Source organism: Cottoperca gobio, chromosome 3 (genome assembly GCF_900634415.1).
Source record: "Cottoperca gobio chromosome 3, fCotGob3.1, whole genome shotgun sequence".
NCBI lineage: Eukaryota > Metazoa > Chordata > Actinopteri > Perciformes > Bovichtidae > Cottoperca > Cottoperca gobio.
Genome location: NC_041357.1, coordinates 15,970,170 through 15,985,963, shown reverse-complemented (window position 1 = coordinate 15,985,963; position 15,794 = coordinate 15,970,170). Strand labels below are relative to the sequence as shown.

Here is a 15,794-nt window from a genome sequence, read left to right as displayed (position 1 = left end):
CCATCAGAAGTGACCCCCTCACCCCATACTCCCGCAGCACCTCCCACAATATCACCCGGGGGACCCGGTCATACGCCTTCTCCAGATCCACAAAACATATGTAGACCGGATGGGCGTACTCCCAGGCCCCCTCCAGGATCCTTGCGAGAGTGAAGAGTTGGTACGTTGTTCCACGACCAGGACGGAATCCGCATTGTTCCTCTTCAATCAGAGGTTCAATCAGAGGTGGTGTGGGGGGGATTAGAGACTCCTCTTGTCTTATTGAGCATTTCTACCAAAAACACAAATGTAGTCCCTTTTGTTCTCAGGCTCTCACTCATTAACTGACTGATTGATTAATTGGTTAATCTTTAAACTTTCCCTGCTTCTACCGAAATGTTTTTTAGTTTGGCTTACTATGTGTATCTTGGTTGGTTAAACTAACAGTCAGTGTATGTAATCCTTCATGCAAACATCAGAGACATGATACTTTCATCAGTCTTGACCAAAGATGATTGATTTTGTCCCTTGGACAGACTCAAAAATAAAGATCACATGAGTCATGTGGGCTCTACAGCTCGCTTGCCTACAACAATACGCCTGTTTGTGGCCATTGGCTGGAAGGTACATCAACTGCCATGCTCTGCCTCACCTAAACAACAATTCTAGATAAATTACGGCAATGAGAACCTCGTGAGCTGAGCCCTTAGGGCCGCTGCTAACAATTACTGACTTCTTCTGTAACTCAGCAGACATACAGACACACAGAGGGGTTGATGGATAGGCAGGCAGAGGAGTGACTGCATGTATAAACAATCCTACAAATACAAGATCTTTAATTAATTTAATTTAATTTTGTCAACAATGTGTGTCGGAAGGATTTCACTCGTTTCCTCATCAACCAGATGTGTAATCAAAGTGGAAGGGAATCATAATCTATTGGAAACATTTTTATGTTTTGGAAATTAAATTTAGTTTGTGATCCATTTATAGTTTGTCCTTCATATTATCCTAACCTTTACTCGTTTGGTTTGATATATGAGCTATTTCCACTATTTATACAAAATACTGCTGTATTTGTAACGGACCTTGATACAGAGTTATTCTGTGGCCGAAAACATTTAAGAAATTAACATACAGTACATGAAAAAATATTTTCATGATAGACCAAGCTAGTAAAGAGAAATTGATATTATCTTTAAATACTATTAACAATTAATAGCATCACTTCTATCAAGTTATCAGCTCTAACCTGGTGAACAAATGTTTCTAATTCATAAAGGCAGGGAGTTACTATATGCAAATCTGTCTACATTTTAATAGCGTCTTGGCCTTAAATCTTGACCATTGAGAAAGTGGTTATAATTTGACTTTTATAATTGCACCTTTCTGTATATACAGATGGAAAAAATGACAAACAAAAAAAAAAGGGTTGAGGGCACCTCAACGTACCACAGTGACTTCTCGATGATCTTGGTCCTGAAGACTTCTTCTTGGTCCAGGTTGACGGTGCAGTAGCAGTCCCTCATCCTGTTTGGCCCCGGGTACGGAGGGATGTTTTTTGCTTCTCCTGCACAAAGAAAAGGGAGGCGAGAGTAAATGGTTATTGTTTAGAAACGCTGTTGTAAGCAGTAACAATGTGTTTATTCAGGCACACTGCTCTAAGTGATTACTTATTTAAGAACCCTGAAAGCACGCAACATTTAAAGAGACATAGTATTATGTAAGTTCACACCTGTTTTAGCTTTGAATAATCTGACTGCACACATAATGAGCTTAACTCTGCAGGGGAGACAAGTCTGACACCAGACGCACAAATATTAAGCCATGCTCTAAAAAACAGACACACTGATAAAAAACATCAAAACAACAAGCATGTCCGTATACGTGTGTGTGTGTGTGTGTGTGTGTGTGTGTGTGTGTGTGTGTGTGTGTGTGTGTGTGCTTGCGTGTGTGTGTGTGTTGTCAGATCTGTGAATGAAAGAATCTGTGTGGGACATTTCTTTAATCCTTCTGAAGAAAATCTGTTCATCAAACATGTGTGACAGATAACACTCCCTTTTACAAGAATGTGGTCAAACCACCCACCAAGAGATACACCACAAAAGGTGGTGCTCCAGTCCCTCAGGAGCAATACCTTCTCCTTTATAAAGCCATGGATCCCTGTTAGTCAGTACTCTCTGTACCTTTCATTTTTCTCTTCACCCTGAGGACCCACAGGACTCTGTATTATATAGTTACATGTGTATTAGTGCAACATTGTCATTGTTTGCTCCATTATCTGCATGAGAATCTGAAGCTGCCATTCAGCCAACATCTCACACAGTTATTCTGGCCTTAAAAGGTGTAACTTCTGGGTGCTGCTGTTCGCAAACTGAAACTGATAATTGTTAACCGATTGTAAAACAGCAAAGCAGATATAAATTTGTCTGCACATAAATGCATCAGTCCCTTAGAAATGTTCTTTATTCTGCCATCTCAAATAAATTCTATGAATGGGAAACACTACACTGCATCCATCCAGCTCTGACACCTCATGTTTAGGATTTCACAAGAACTGACTCTTAACAAACAACCAGTGTAATAATTGAGAAGGAAGAGTTGGTGTTGCAACAATGCAAAGGAGGAAAATGGATGTGAAATACACACTAACATGCAAGTACACCGTTTGTCTAACACCTGTGATTTATTTACACACTGATAGGCTTGTGCTTCACCCATGATACCAATCAATTAATGTCAGTAAATGTCAATCCCACACACACACTGACCCGCTGATATAAATACTCACCAGTGCACTAAACTTGTATTAATCTGCAGGTGAAAATAGTCCCCATAAAATCCACTATTTAACCCTATTTGAGTAATATTAGCTAAGACCTAAGTGCTCAGCTGTTTCAGGAAATGACTACTTTTAAAAATGAAACTATATACTGTATTTGTGACAAAACATTTTTTAAGATTTACATTTTTCGTATTGTAGTTAAGTGGGTGTGAGTGTCGGATTGTTGATTGTGAAATGTTTAATAATTCTTCATCATAGTGTATATGCAGGTTTTCACTAAAATAGACGATAGACTGTCCCATTAGACGAGTGCCTTCCTGTTTTTTATCTGGTGTGTCATGTTCGACGCCACCAACGCGCCAGAAAAACGGGTTCGTTAATAGCGAAATTGTAGCGGTTGTTACAACTGTACCTAATTCAGTCTCTCTTTCAAAATCTCCAACCAGAGTCGGTGATCGTGTAAACAGTGAAAAGACTAACAAAGGCAGTTTTGATGAGTTTTCTTTGGTTTCTGTCGAGTTTGAATGAATTGTGTTTTATAGTATATTTTGCACGTTTATAAATTATATTAACTGTCCATATCCCTGATGATTCGATTTACTATATATACACTTAAAGGGGTCAAAATCAACGTGTTCCCCCGGGTGTGATGTTTCCATCTCTGCCGATCAGAGCTGGAGCCGTGAATGAATAAAGATAAAAGCCAGATGTTAGTGGGTTTTTTGTCCAGTGGGAAAGGGGCTTTACAAAAATGGTCAGCCCACAGTCCCCCTCTAATCTAAAGTTGTAAGTGTGTGGGGGGAGGGGGTTTGCGAAGCTGTTCAATCATCAGACTAGCAATCGTACTGGCAGCTTAAAATATTTGTTGGTCTGGGTCTTTTCATAGGATTTGTTGACAATAAAGAAAAAATGCCAGTCCTATCATTTTAGCTCTTCTACACACAATGTGCTGTTGTTACTAGAAAGTCTTTTAAAAAATACATCATTTAAATGCGCAATGAAAGTGACAAATGGCCAGTTACGAAAGAGAGCCTAGCTGGTACATCTCTACCTTTGGTCCATAATTCTACACAGAGGATACATATAAAACAACCACTGATATCAACAGAGGTGATTAAGTGTCTCTCTGTGGGCTCTCTCCTTGTAACACAACACAGTGTTATGGCTGCTTCTCTGGAGGCTGATTTATACAGTATATGGATCATTACAAACCAATTTACAATAAGAACATTTTCACCCACGAATTAAGAAGACACCTGATCTGTAAAACACAGCATGTGCTCCACTGCTTCGATTTGTTGTTATGGAATCAGACCGACTGTGTTTACGTGTGGGAGCGATGACGCAAGTTTCTTTTATCTCAGTCTTTATCCCCTTACTTCCCCCTGTTATTACATCTCCCTCCTGTCTCCTCTTCTCCTTCCTATTCTCCCACGTGTGTGTGTGTGTGTGTGTGTGTGTGTGTGTGTGTGTGTGTGTGTGTGTGTGTGTGTGTATGTGTGTGTGTGTGTGTGTGTCTGTTGAATGACTCAACTCGCAGCGTAAAATCAAATCTCTATGCCAAATTGGAGCTACTGGTGGGCGGAATAATTACAGTTCATATAGTTTATATATTTTAAAGCATCTACGTACATCACATACCCAGTCCGAGGACAGTTCAAGTGTTTTAGCATTATACAGTATGAGTATCAGTATTTTTTTACATTTTCTTTACATTACTGCTGCTGACTTTCATAGATTGATTAGTGCATCGTTCTGTGTTTTCCCAGCAGCCGTAGGTTTCAAGTCATGCCAATATGGCATGAAAATCAACATGCAGAGACTTGAAACTTGCTTGAGATTAGTAATCAATCACAGTGAACATCAAGTTGTCTTCAATTTTATGTCTTTTTTTTAGGTATAGTAATGCAGGTGAAAGGTTCTTTGCGTAGGTGGATCAAAGGGCAACCTCCTAGAATTATAAAGCAGGAATATCGGTATCAGCGTTAAAGCTGACAGATACAGTAAGTTGCAAAAAAACTGAAAATATATGCTTGGGTAATTCAAAAACAGTGTCACATTACATAGTTTGTCCAACAGTGAACAGTTAGTTTTTCTAATGGTCAAATGTCCCACTCAGTAGCCTACATATGTTAAATGTGAGTCACAATACTTTAATTAAGAAAACTTAAAGGGATTCTTAACACAGCTGGATAAATACATTTGATTTGATATGGATGACATTCTGGGGGGGAAAACTTGAAATATTGCAAAAAAAGTTATTAACATCAAAGTGATGCACAGAAGACCTGGGCACTGTTACACTTGGCGGGGGCGGTGTAGTGAAATATCAAAAAGTACAACGGAAACAGAGTTAGAGAATAAATCACAACTACATAAAGCATGTGACTTAACCGTCCAGTGAAGCTTCCACTTTACTGAAGAGAAAAATAGTGTCAGACAAAACAAATCACGTTCCTCAAATTAATATATGAAACAGGGAGACCAGATATCTCAGTGGTTAGGGGCCACATAGGCGCAGATGCTCCGAACAGCCCTTTTGTTTGTGTAATATATGAAACAAACAGATAAGCTATATTATCGCCACATTATTTTCTACATAGTTTGAGGTTTGACTTTCATCGTTTAGGTTTGGCAAGCTAGCACGTGCTGGACCACCCGTCTGTCAACTGTATTCAATGAGAATAGTCTAACTCCCGGTAAAACAAGCAAACAAGTCGACAAAATGTCAATAACACGGAGCGTAAATGGGATTAGTAACTGTTATGACATTTCAAATTGTAATCCCTCACACTTATCGTTACTGAAGTAGTGTACTGGCCAATTCTGTGTTTGAGCACCTGAATGCATCACCTCATCAGAAGAGTAATTACCATAGACACAGTGACATCTTGCAGCTTCCTGTTTAGGGGAGAAGGAAGTGCTGGATAGTTGTCTTTCTGGGGGAGCTGAAAAGCAGCAGTTTGTCAATTTGAGGGAAGTTTACTAAAACAGTGAGGGTGTAATATACACGTTTTGTATATGTGTGTGTTTATGTTTGATGGAGAGTGAGATTGTTACAAAAGAATGGATTAGCCTCTCCAGTAACCACACGTTAGATTAAGACTTTATTATGAAACCAGAGTGTGTAATCCCGTCTCAGCTTGTCTATCTTTCACTAATACTTTCTTTTCATCCTGGTCCATGTGTTGCCGTTTTCTTCTTTTCCTTTTCGTCTGAACTTTTTCATCTATTTTTCATCTAGGTAGGGCTTGTCTTGCATCATCAGTTTCCTTATCCTTTTCAGAATTAGCTTTAACCTGATTTCACTTTCCTCTATTTCTGGTTGCTTCCCCTTTTTTCATCTATCTCTCACTCTTTTATTTCCTCCATGTTCTCCCCTCAAGATTCCAAATAAGCAGAAAATAAAACAAGAACAACAACAGTTTTCTCTTTTCATCAAGCGTCATTGCAGCTGCCCTTGGAGAATATCTTACCCTAGTATCAGAGCAAAAACACACAGTGCAAAGACACGCTGGGCATGTGTGTGCTGTGGTGGAGTGCACGCAAAACATGGTGGCGTTCAGCAGAGCTGCAGCGAAGAAATCATTACAGGAACACCCCAAAGAGGGCAAAATTGAAGGGGAGCGCATCAGCACATCAAAAAATGTCGACTCCCTACATCATTCCTGCAGAGGAAAGTGAAGAAACGAAGGGGGAGACGGAAGAAATGAGGAAACACAAGTGATTGAAGCAACGCAATGGACGCAGTGAATGTGTAGCTTTGTTTCTCTTCCTCCTCTGTTGACTAGTTTTCGGTCAACACACTCATGTGTAAAGTTACAGACGCACCACTCCACTCGTTATTCTAATCTTCTCTGACATGAACACATTCGAGGATACACAGGCGTGAATGCTTTCAGTGGCTGTGTGCTTGACTAGCAGGCCTGGGAAACACAGGCTTTAAGGAAAGGAAGGAGGGAGGGGGGCTGTTAGTGAGAAAAATACAAGCAGTGTACTCAATCAAGGTTGAGAAAGGAGGAAGACTGCAGAGAGAGAGAGAGAGAGAGAGAGAGAGAGAGAGAGAGAGAGAGAGAGAGAGAGAGAGAGAGAGAGAGAGAGTCAGTCAGATAGAAAACTTGAGAGCGGTTAGCTTTAGAGAAAGCTACAACAGGAAATGAGATGAGGAGAAAGGAATTTCAACTGGATCCAAGATGTAGTTTAAAAGCAGTGAACAACCCAGTTACCCCTGTGTGTGTGTGTGTGTGTGTGTGTGAGTGTGTGTGTGTGTGTATGTGTGTTGTGTGTGTGTGTGTGTGTGTGTGTGTGTGTGTGTGTGTGAGAGAGACACCGTGAGAATAGAAAGAAGGACTGAAACTTGTAAGAGAACAATTTATTATCCCACAGTTAATACTCAGTTACTTTGATGGTCCTAAGTAAAGACTCGAAACAAGAACCGAAACACAAAACTGTAGGTCATAAATGTCTTACTGAAAATGATTAATCATAAAAACACTACACACACTCCGCAGATATTCACATTAGTGGCTTTGAACCCACAGTAGGCCATTCCTTATCACTCAAACTAGGGCTGCAACTTGCATTAAATGTTATTACTCAATTACTCTATAAAATGTCAAGAAATCCAGACAGCAACGCTCATCAACAATGTTCAGATCCCAAAGTCAATTATTTAAAGGGTTTCTCCTGAGATTTAGTATTGTACATTTATAGTGCACTTCACTTTCATTGGGGCACTTGTGAGAGAGACAGATTACAACAAGAATGGTTAAAAGAAATTGAGACATCCTGACTCTACTGTGGGCCAAACTTCAAAACCCTGAATCCCACACTTCCCATGATGCAACTTAATAGTTTGTTTTGTTAGGCCTCCACTGCCAACGTCTTTCAACCTCAGACTTAAACCAGGGAAACAGTATTCGGCATTATGAATTTATAGACCAAACCCTCTACTGACAACATCTGTGTATTTTAAAGCTGTGTATGTATCTTTAGAGCCACAGAAGACTGAGGTACCCCCCTTCACAAGTGGACTTAGTGTAAGCCATGTATAAAATAGTTGGAATACCCCTTTAAAGTAGCTTATAAAGCTTATAACAGCCAAAATGACTGATTATAACTGAAATAATCGGAGAACAAACATGAACCACTGAAATGAAAATAAATCACCACATTGCCACATTCACCACTTTGAACCCACTATTGCTCATCTTGAAACTCAACACACAACTCAATGAAACCCTGGCTCCACCCTTACATTTCCGCTTCACCTGTATCTATTCAGTCACTGTGGTCAGCTTGAATGTCAGTTACAGAGATGCACTCTACTATGTGCTATGCTTATATTTCTCTTATTTAACAGCTGGTTTGGTTTATAAGCTGATCACAGCAGCAGAAGTACCTACTGCTGTGCTGACTGTGCCAACGTACACTTTACATGCAATGCTGCATGTCAGAAATTGTCCACCAGCTGTGCTGAAGTTGTTGAGCAGCGTGAGGAGAAACAGTGTGAGAGTTTACAGTTAAAGGCTGGCTGTGCGGCACACCACAGTCTCTGTGATAAACCAGTGTTCAGTTACTGATCAAGCCCGCTCTCCATCTAGCGCGTCCTAGAGCTAATGTTCAAACAGATTCGTTAGACTCAATGGAAAACTTAAAACTAAAATACACAAACGTGCACACAAAAGGACACATGCCGTGAAGGAACACAGTGTGGAGAAAGCTTTGAAATCTGCTCACATGTTAGAAATCAGGGTCAGAAACCTGGTATTCAGAATTCTTTCAGACCCGTGTGGTATCATGGTGGAGTTAGAGGTACAAGGAGCTGGTTTCACAGCTTTACATGGCGTTACGTTCTGGTCCGTTAAACCTCAAAACTCCCTCCAGCTTCCTCAAACATTTACAGAATTATCAGAATACTCTGTTTGTATTTTTAAACTTCTAGGAACAACAATTAAAGATGTCAATTGAGAACAACTTTCCCCTACACAAACAGGCTTGGCACACACAATGCTGAGAAGATATGATATCTTTTGCAAGCAAAGGAAAGGCTGGTTGGGTGTAAGTCCCTTCATGTGGCAAGCTGACATTGTTTGTGTTGCCAGAGGAGAGTAGTAACACTGTTGCAAAACTAAATATAATCAGTGTGTGTGGAGCAATTTGTTACAGACATTTAAGCAATTTCGCTTTTTCACAACGTGGAAAGAATATGGTAACTGTCTTCTGACACTTTCTCTCTCTACTGACCAGCATGGTGAATGTTTTCATGCTTATGTCATTGTAAGCAGGTAGAGGTCGTCCCAGGGAGGGATTGAGTCGACTTCTCCCACGGGGCATGTGAAGGACAAGGAGCGGCACTCTGGGTGCAGCAGCCCTTTATTTACCCCTGCTAACCCTGCATGCTGGGTCTACGGCGTTACTTCCCCACTATTCCTGGTACCGTGTTCTCGTGGAGGGCACATTACCGAGTGCAGGGAGAGCTGCTGTACCCAACCCGGATTATTCCACCAGCCTAAAGCTGCGTGGATCGAAACACGGCCTGCGTATAAACAGTCAACACAGATGTTTACAGCAAACGACTTCCCAGAGAGCTGCCTACTAGGACAAAATGGAGAACTTGTCACATATATACATAAACGTCTGTATGTAAACATTACGGGTGGTATGCAAGCTACCCCCCTAACACACACACACACACACACCACTTTTTATAACGCAGACTTTTGATGCTTGTTATTTGTCCTAATAAATAAATAAATGAACCCTTCACCGCAATAAGAGCGGGAGTCCTCCACACACAAAACATTCCTCCCCTCCCTTTCCCCGTCACTCCATGTCTCCTATTCAGTCTGGACAGGAGGGAGTATAGGAACCTCTGTTGGCCAGCTGTCAAGGGAAGGAGTGGGCTCACTGGCCCGAGTCATCCAGCCTGAGCTGCCTGAATTCAGCCGCCCACTCCTGTTTCCTCGACCTCCAACACTTTACCTTACCTTACAGTTGTTTCTTCAACTGTGTGATCAACTCACACACTATTGTCACTTCATCCAACATTGCACCTGTACTATTACAACACGGTGCTGTGGCAACACTGTAAGCTACTCAGCATGGCATGCTGAGTAGCTTAATAGAAGAACTGATCCCATGTTCAGTGAGATCTACTCTCAGGCCAATCCAATAATTTATATCCTCTGACTGCCACAACACCTGCTACCAGACACAAACTGAACTCTGAAAGGATCTTAACCTTTAACCTGGGATTAAACAGGAAATTATAAATATAAAAGCAATAAAGCAAAATCGAATTGTGTACTAACAACAATTGTTTATTTCATTGTTCCACAGATGTACCATCACTCACTGACCTACGGGCAGGGGGGTTGAAGATGTTAAAGGGATACACCACCTGAATTAAGAATGCCAATATGTTATTTCTATGGCCTAGGAAAGTTCAATCAATATTTGCGAAGATGAGCTTCTCTTTTCCAAAGCCAGAAACCAGAGAAGTCAAACTTGTGATGTCATCAAGTATTGGGTCTGGAGCTGCTCCAAAGGCAATGAATGGCAGACCATGGACCCACAGAATGTATTGTTGTTTATTTTTTATACAAAAACATTCCCCTGGATGCTTTTAGTGTCATCTATAACATCTTTCCTAATTCACTATGGAGCTGTTCTCCGACTTTGTACTGGATGACAAAGAAAATGAGTTTCTAGTTTTAGGATTTTGGAAATAGTTCTTCACGTTTACTAATATTTTTCGACTGTTTTAGATCATAGGAATAACATGTATGAGTTTTGAAGATGGCCGTAGTACCTCTTTATTTAAACAAACCAATATATGGTTTTATGTGTTGTGTCAAACTATGTTTCTAGCGATGACAGAGAAGTCGAATGCACATATGTTGTTGTTAATTAGGGCAAAGTCCCGACTCAAGCTGTGCCACTAACACGTCCCCCCGTCTCTCTGCGCACTGACGGAGACACAGTCGCTGACAGATGAAGCACAGCCAGCCCCTGCAAGTGAGACACCACCTCTGTCCCTCACTCTGTGTCCATACATCTGCTTTGCATTAGCTTGTTGCCATGCAGGAAAAAACACAATTCTTTTGTAGTCTGTTCCAGCCAATCGGGAAGTGAATTGGGGGTAGTTTCCTGTTTCCTGTGTTTGGCAGACAGAACAGACTCGGGCCCAGTAGCCCCGTTCGGTTTCCGAAACTTGTGTGTTCCTCCAGGAAACTGAGGAGAGTCATCACCTGGTGGAGCACAACCATGATAAGTCCTCTATCTCTCTGTCTCTTCTGCAAATATCTGGCAGATTTTCAGCTCTGAGTCATCAGCCAGCCTCAGTCTCATGCCAAAGGACTTTAATGAAAACAATGTGATGCAAGGGTTACACAGACATTCCCATGAGCAGAGTGCCGTGGGGATTGGACTGACAGTCAGTATGACTGCTGCTAGGTAACTAGACGGTGTAAACTCTACTGTCATCACTGTATCACATTACAGAGGAAACTCGAGTCCAACAGAAATGTTCTTCATCAGTAAACTGCAAGGAACAAGTCAAGACATATTTATAAAGCTTTCAAAGTGCTTTATAAATATGTGAATATCTAACGATTATTTTCTTGATAAAAACCTTCGTCTATAGAATGTGAGAAAATAGTGACATTTGTCCAGGGTCATGTCTTCAAATGTCTTGTTTTTCCGACTGTCAGTCCAAGACCAAAAGATATTCAATTCATAATAATATAAAGCAAAGAAAAAACTGCTACTTATTTATTAAAGTTGCAGGTTATTTTTATGACAATAGATTCATTGTTGCAGCTCTTCTAGTTAGTTACTATACAACATAAGATTTTACATAAAAAAAAGTTTTAAAATGAATCCACCTCAACCACAATGCTATTTATACATTACAACATTAGTAATAATTCAATATTATATATTATATATAACTTACAGGGGCCATTTTTTCTACATTACTTTGAATTTTGATGCTCTATGTACATGTTGGTCATAATACTTCCGGACTTTTACTTTAATAACATTTTCAAAACTTGACTTTTACTTGTGACAGAGTATTGTACAGTGTGGTATTGCTACATTTACTTGACTAAAGGATCTGAGAACTTCCTCCACCTCTGCACTTTGCTGCCGTGATTAGTAAGTAGACTTGTATGTAGGAAAGACGTTTGTGGCGGCGAGAGGTCCTCCACTCATTCAGTTTTCATTCACAGGAACTCAACGCTGCTGGCTAATTGAACATTTATTCAGAAAAGCGCAGCAATTTAATGAGGCCTTAGTGATTTAACATTACAACTCTCCCAGGAGCTGCAGGTCTGAGCATAACGTCTCACTGGGGCTTAACTATTTGATAAACTTGAGTCAGGATGGTTCTCGCTCCAGGTGTTTCCGGACCTTTTTAACTGCAGGTAAGGAGCTTAAAAACACAGCCTAACTTTGTATCACCTCAACTGAAAAAATGGGGTTTTGTTGGATGCTGGCTGGCATCATGACACAGCCCCACAGCTTCTATGTGTATTTGTTGTCTTTTTCTTTTATCTGCTCATCCCTTCTGTCATGTTTAGAGTAACAACAAAGCGGGACAGCACAGACAGGATGAATGGCCTGCCAGATGTCAGTGAAAACTACAGCAGACGCTTCCAAACATCCCATGTTGACCCGAGACAACAGTTTAGAGCAGACAGAGGAAATGATTGTTTGCTTTGAATGTTTTGATATTGAAAAGGCAACATGTTATGAAACCGGTCAGACTGAAGCATTGTAAACTTCTTCCCCTCACAATATGAACACTAGAACATTTACTATGACTGCATCTGAAACAATTGGTCAAACAATGGATAAGTTGATTAATAGAGAAATCATTTTGATCATCAATTTATAATTTAAATAATCTTGCAAGCAAAAATGCCCAAAAATGATCCCAGCTTTTCAAATCCAAAGATCTGCAGCTTTTTTTTAATCACTAAACATTTAAAATATTTGGCTTGTTAACTGTTGGTTGGACAAAACAAACTATTTGAAGACACCAAATAAATTGATCAATCAAAAAAATAATGTTCAGATTAATCTATAAAGAAAATAAATTGTGTAACCATAACTTTATTACTGTACAAGTCAAGAGTGTAACTTAAAACTAAGCTTACAGGCAACTTAATTTTTCTCTCCTATTTGATTATAACTATTATTATTATATATTATTATTATTATTATTATTATTATCAGTGTCTATTATAATCCATGAGATACATGTGGTTATGTATTTTTCATTATGTAATTACTGGAGTTTAACTTTTTTTTTATCAAGAAAAATTACTTTTGTACAGACATGACCATTTCTCAATTGCATAAAAACACAATCTTCTCTAAACACTAAATCCTCCACCGCAAACTGTACACCGCCTCCTCATGGCTCCATTCACAAGATATGCATGCACCACATGCCTCCTACAAACCAGGGGTATGCTGCTCACTGGAGACCAGCTAGATATCTAAAAATAGAAATCGGGGCTAACAATCAATAGCTAGACAGTCCAGCATAAAGCTGCATATTTGGAGGTGGAGGCCAATAGAGAAGGGGGGTTACAATAACATGAAAGGGTGGCTGCAACTAAGGTGTAATAAACGTTTATTTGATCGGAAGTGTCCAGAAAAAGCATCTGGATGTGTGCAGCTGTGGAGCCTTTATGTCGCACAGACTGCTAAATATCACCCAGCAGTTCAAACCTCCATATGTGCCATACCTCTACCACACATGATTTGGATTATTATGCCAGCTGCCAAATTCCCACAAGGCTTTGAGTCTCTCGATTTGTTTCCCTTTTACATTTTTACAGTTTGCGGTTTAGGGCGCTGGGAGAAAAGCGTGTGATTTGAATTACAATAACAGCAGGAACGAGACAGATCTGTCCCCCCTCCAGTCTCCAGCCTTCACTGCCTGTCTGCTTGGCCCGTTAACATGGAGCCATCCATTGAGGCGCTCAGACTGGGGGTAGGGATTTTTCCTCTTACCTATTTTTATTTTAACGCTCTGGAAAACCCGGAGACCTTCCTCTTCTACCGCCATGCTTTCCCCGTGGCTGTTTCCCTTTTGACGACTAGATAAAGACAGTCCTCCACGGTGGTCGGTTCTGGCCTCTCCAGCGCACGGATAATCCAGGGGTTTTGCACATCTATGCTCTCTTAACAGCGATCATACACCGGTCCCGGTCGCTGCTTCTGCTAGCTGGTTGTGAACAAGCGGGCAGATTCAGCTCCAGTCCCGCAGCAGCAGCGCCAGTGGAGGTGTGGCTCGACACAACACCGCCCACACATGGGTATGGAGGGTGATCCGTGCCACTAACAGAAGAGAGGAAGTGGTGTCATTGAGGAAACTGGAGACAGCCGAAGTTTCTCACAGCCGTCCCTTAAAACATAATTTAGATATATAGCAGAAATGCATGTGTAAACTGCAAGTTAAACTAGAGCTTTTTTTTACCCTGAGTGAAATTGCAAGTTGCATACCAAAATGAGTACAAACATAAAATATCAAATATAACATATCAAATATCAATAAGGTGCAAATCCAGAATTATACCACAATGCTAAAAATATAAACCGGTTAAAGTCAAAGTGCAAATCCAAAATATACACATTGTGTACATTAAGTGAGGTTTGATAATGCACACAATTTGTCAATGAAAATTCCTTTCATAAAAATGCTCCAAGATGGACTACAGGCTCAAGATTTCTGCATTGTGGTCATATCCCAGGGAAGTCCTGTCAACATATTTTAACCCCGTACAGACCTTGCACACTTGCTGTGACGACAGTCCACACGCCCAGAGAGTGGACATAACAAAACAAACATCTAGACATTTCTAATGTTATCAAGAATACATATGGGTTCTTCACGTGTGTTTCTCATCAGTTACAGCAGTGCAAACAAAAAATACTAAATGTTTCCCAAACTACCCAAACAGTTTTTAGACACAAAAGATATTGACGGTGAGAGCAATATTCAATAAATATTCTAGAATAAATTGTGATCATGTAATTATTGATCATCCAGAGCTTCTTTAAAAAAAAAGGGAAAACAAAGTTTCTATATTTGTTCACGCCTGCCACTTATATCAATCATTGGTGATGTGAATAAATGCTTTTTCTTTCTCTCAGGTCAGGATGTCATGTCTACTGCCAACGGGCCACAGTGTGTTGTATTAGATTTGTAACTAAAAGTAAATCTGCTCACTTAAGAGTAATATGTTTAAAAGCAACATCCCATTGAGCAACTTTTGCCGCATTTTCCAGACACATCAAACTTGTGCCATCCACTGCTAAACCCCGTGACCAACAGACATGTCTCTATGTTGTCATGTTGAAATATAGGTCTTACCAAATCCCCTTAAAAATAGCAGCAATAGTGTTATGGACTGTTTCTTCTCTTTTCTGCTCCTCTTTGGCCTTAATCACCCCTCATACATGGCTACGACGTCATGAGGATGGCTAGACTCTGATTTGACAAGAACTAGCTCATAATGTTGAAAGATATAAAAAGATATAATTGTAGCTGCTGGCAAAGCTATGTTACCATACCCGTATACATCAGCATTTTATTTGTACCTTCCCTCTCTAAAAACTGGCAATGCATCATCAGTGGCTGTTCAGTGTTTCTCTCCCTCTATGGGCCCCACATGCAGCAGCATTGAGCCTGACTCTACTGGATCTCACCAGATTTTTTTCTACATCAAACAGAATTCAAAAAGCAACAAAACAGCTTTACACTGTTACTTCTTTGGAGCAAATGATCTATTACTGTTCCCGTGATCGGAGCTTTACAGGCTGTACACGACTGAGGATTAACTTCACTCCCATACTATGGATCAATACTACATGGACACTCAGGACATGGTGTGGTCGGTAACCTAAACTGAATTGACCAACATGTTTCATTTATCAAAATGTTGATTTGGGTTGAATCAAGGGATATTTATGTTTTCTACAATATAGCTTTTAGTGACGGTAAGTGAGA

At 40.2% G+C, this 15,794-nt stretch overlaps 1 protein-coding gene across 4 annotated transcripts in view; it reads right to left on the bottom strand.

Moving 5' to 3' along the window:
- rasa3 (RAS p21 protein activator 3) overlaps positions 1-15,794 on the bottom strand; it is a 43,883-nt gene that overhangs the window by 25,069 nt on the left and 3,020 nt on the right. For 2 of the 4 annotated variants that reach the window (XM_029461198.1, XM_029461205.1), the window contains exons 1-2: positions 13,796-14,032; positions 1,432-1,549 (exon numbers count right to left, since the gene is read on the bottom strand). In XM_029461198.1, coding sequence (XP_029317058.1) covers positions 1,432-1,549; positions 13,796-13,850 — 173 coding nt within the window. In that variant the 5' untranslated portion in view covers positions 13,851-14,032. Of the gene's footprint in view, positions 1-1,431; positions 1,550-6,240; positions 6,369-13,795; positions 14,033-15,794 lie in introns of those variants that run through there. The other 2 variants (XM_029461221.1, XM_029461213.1) reach the window with 2 other exon arrangements.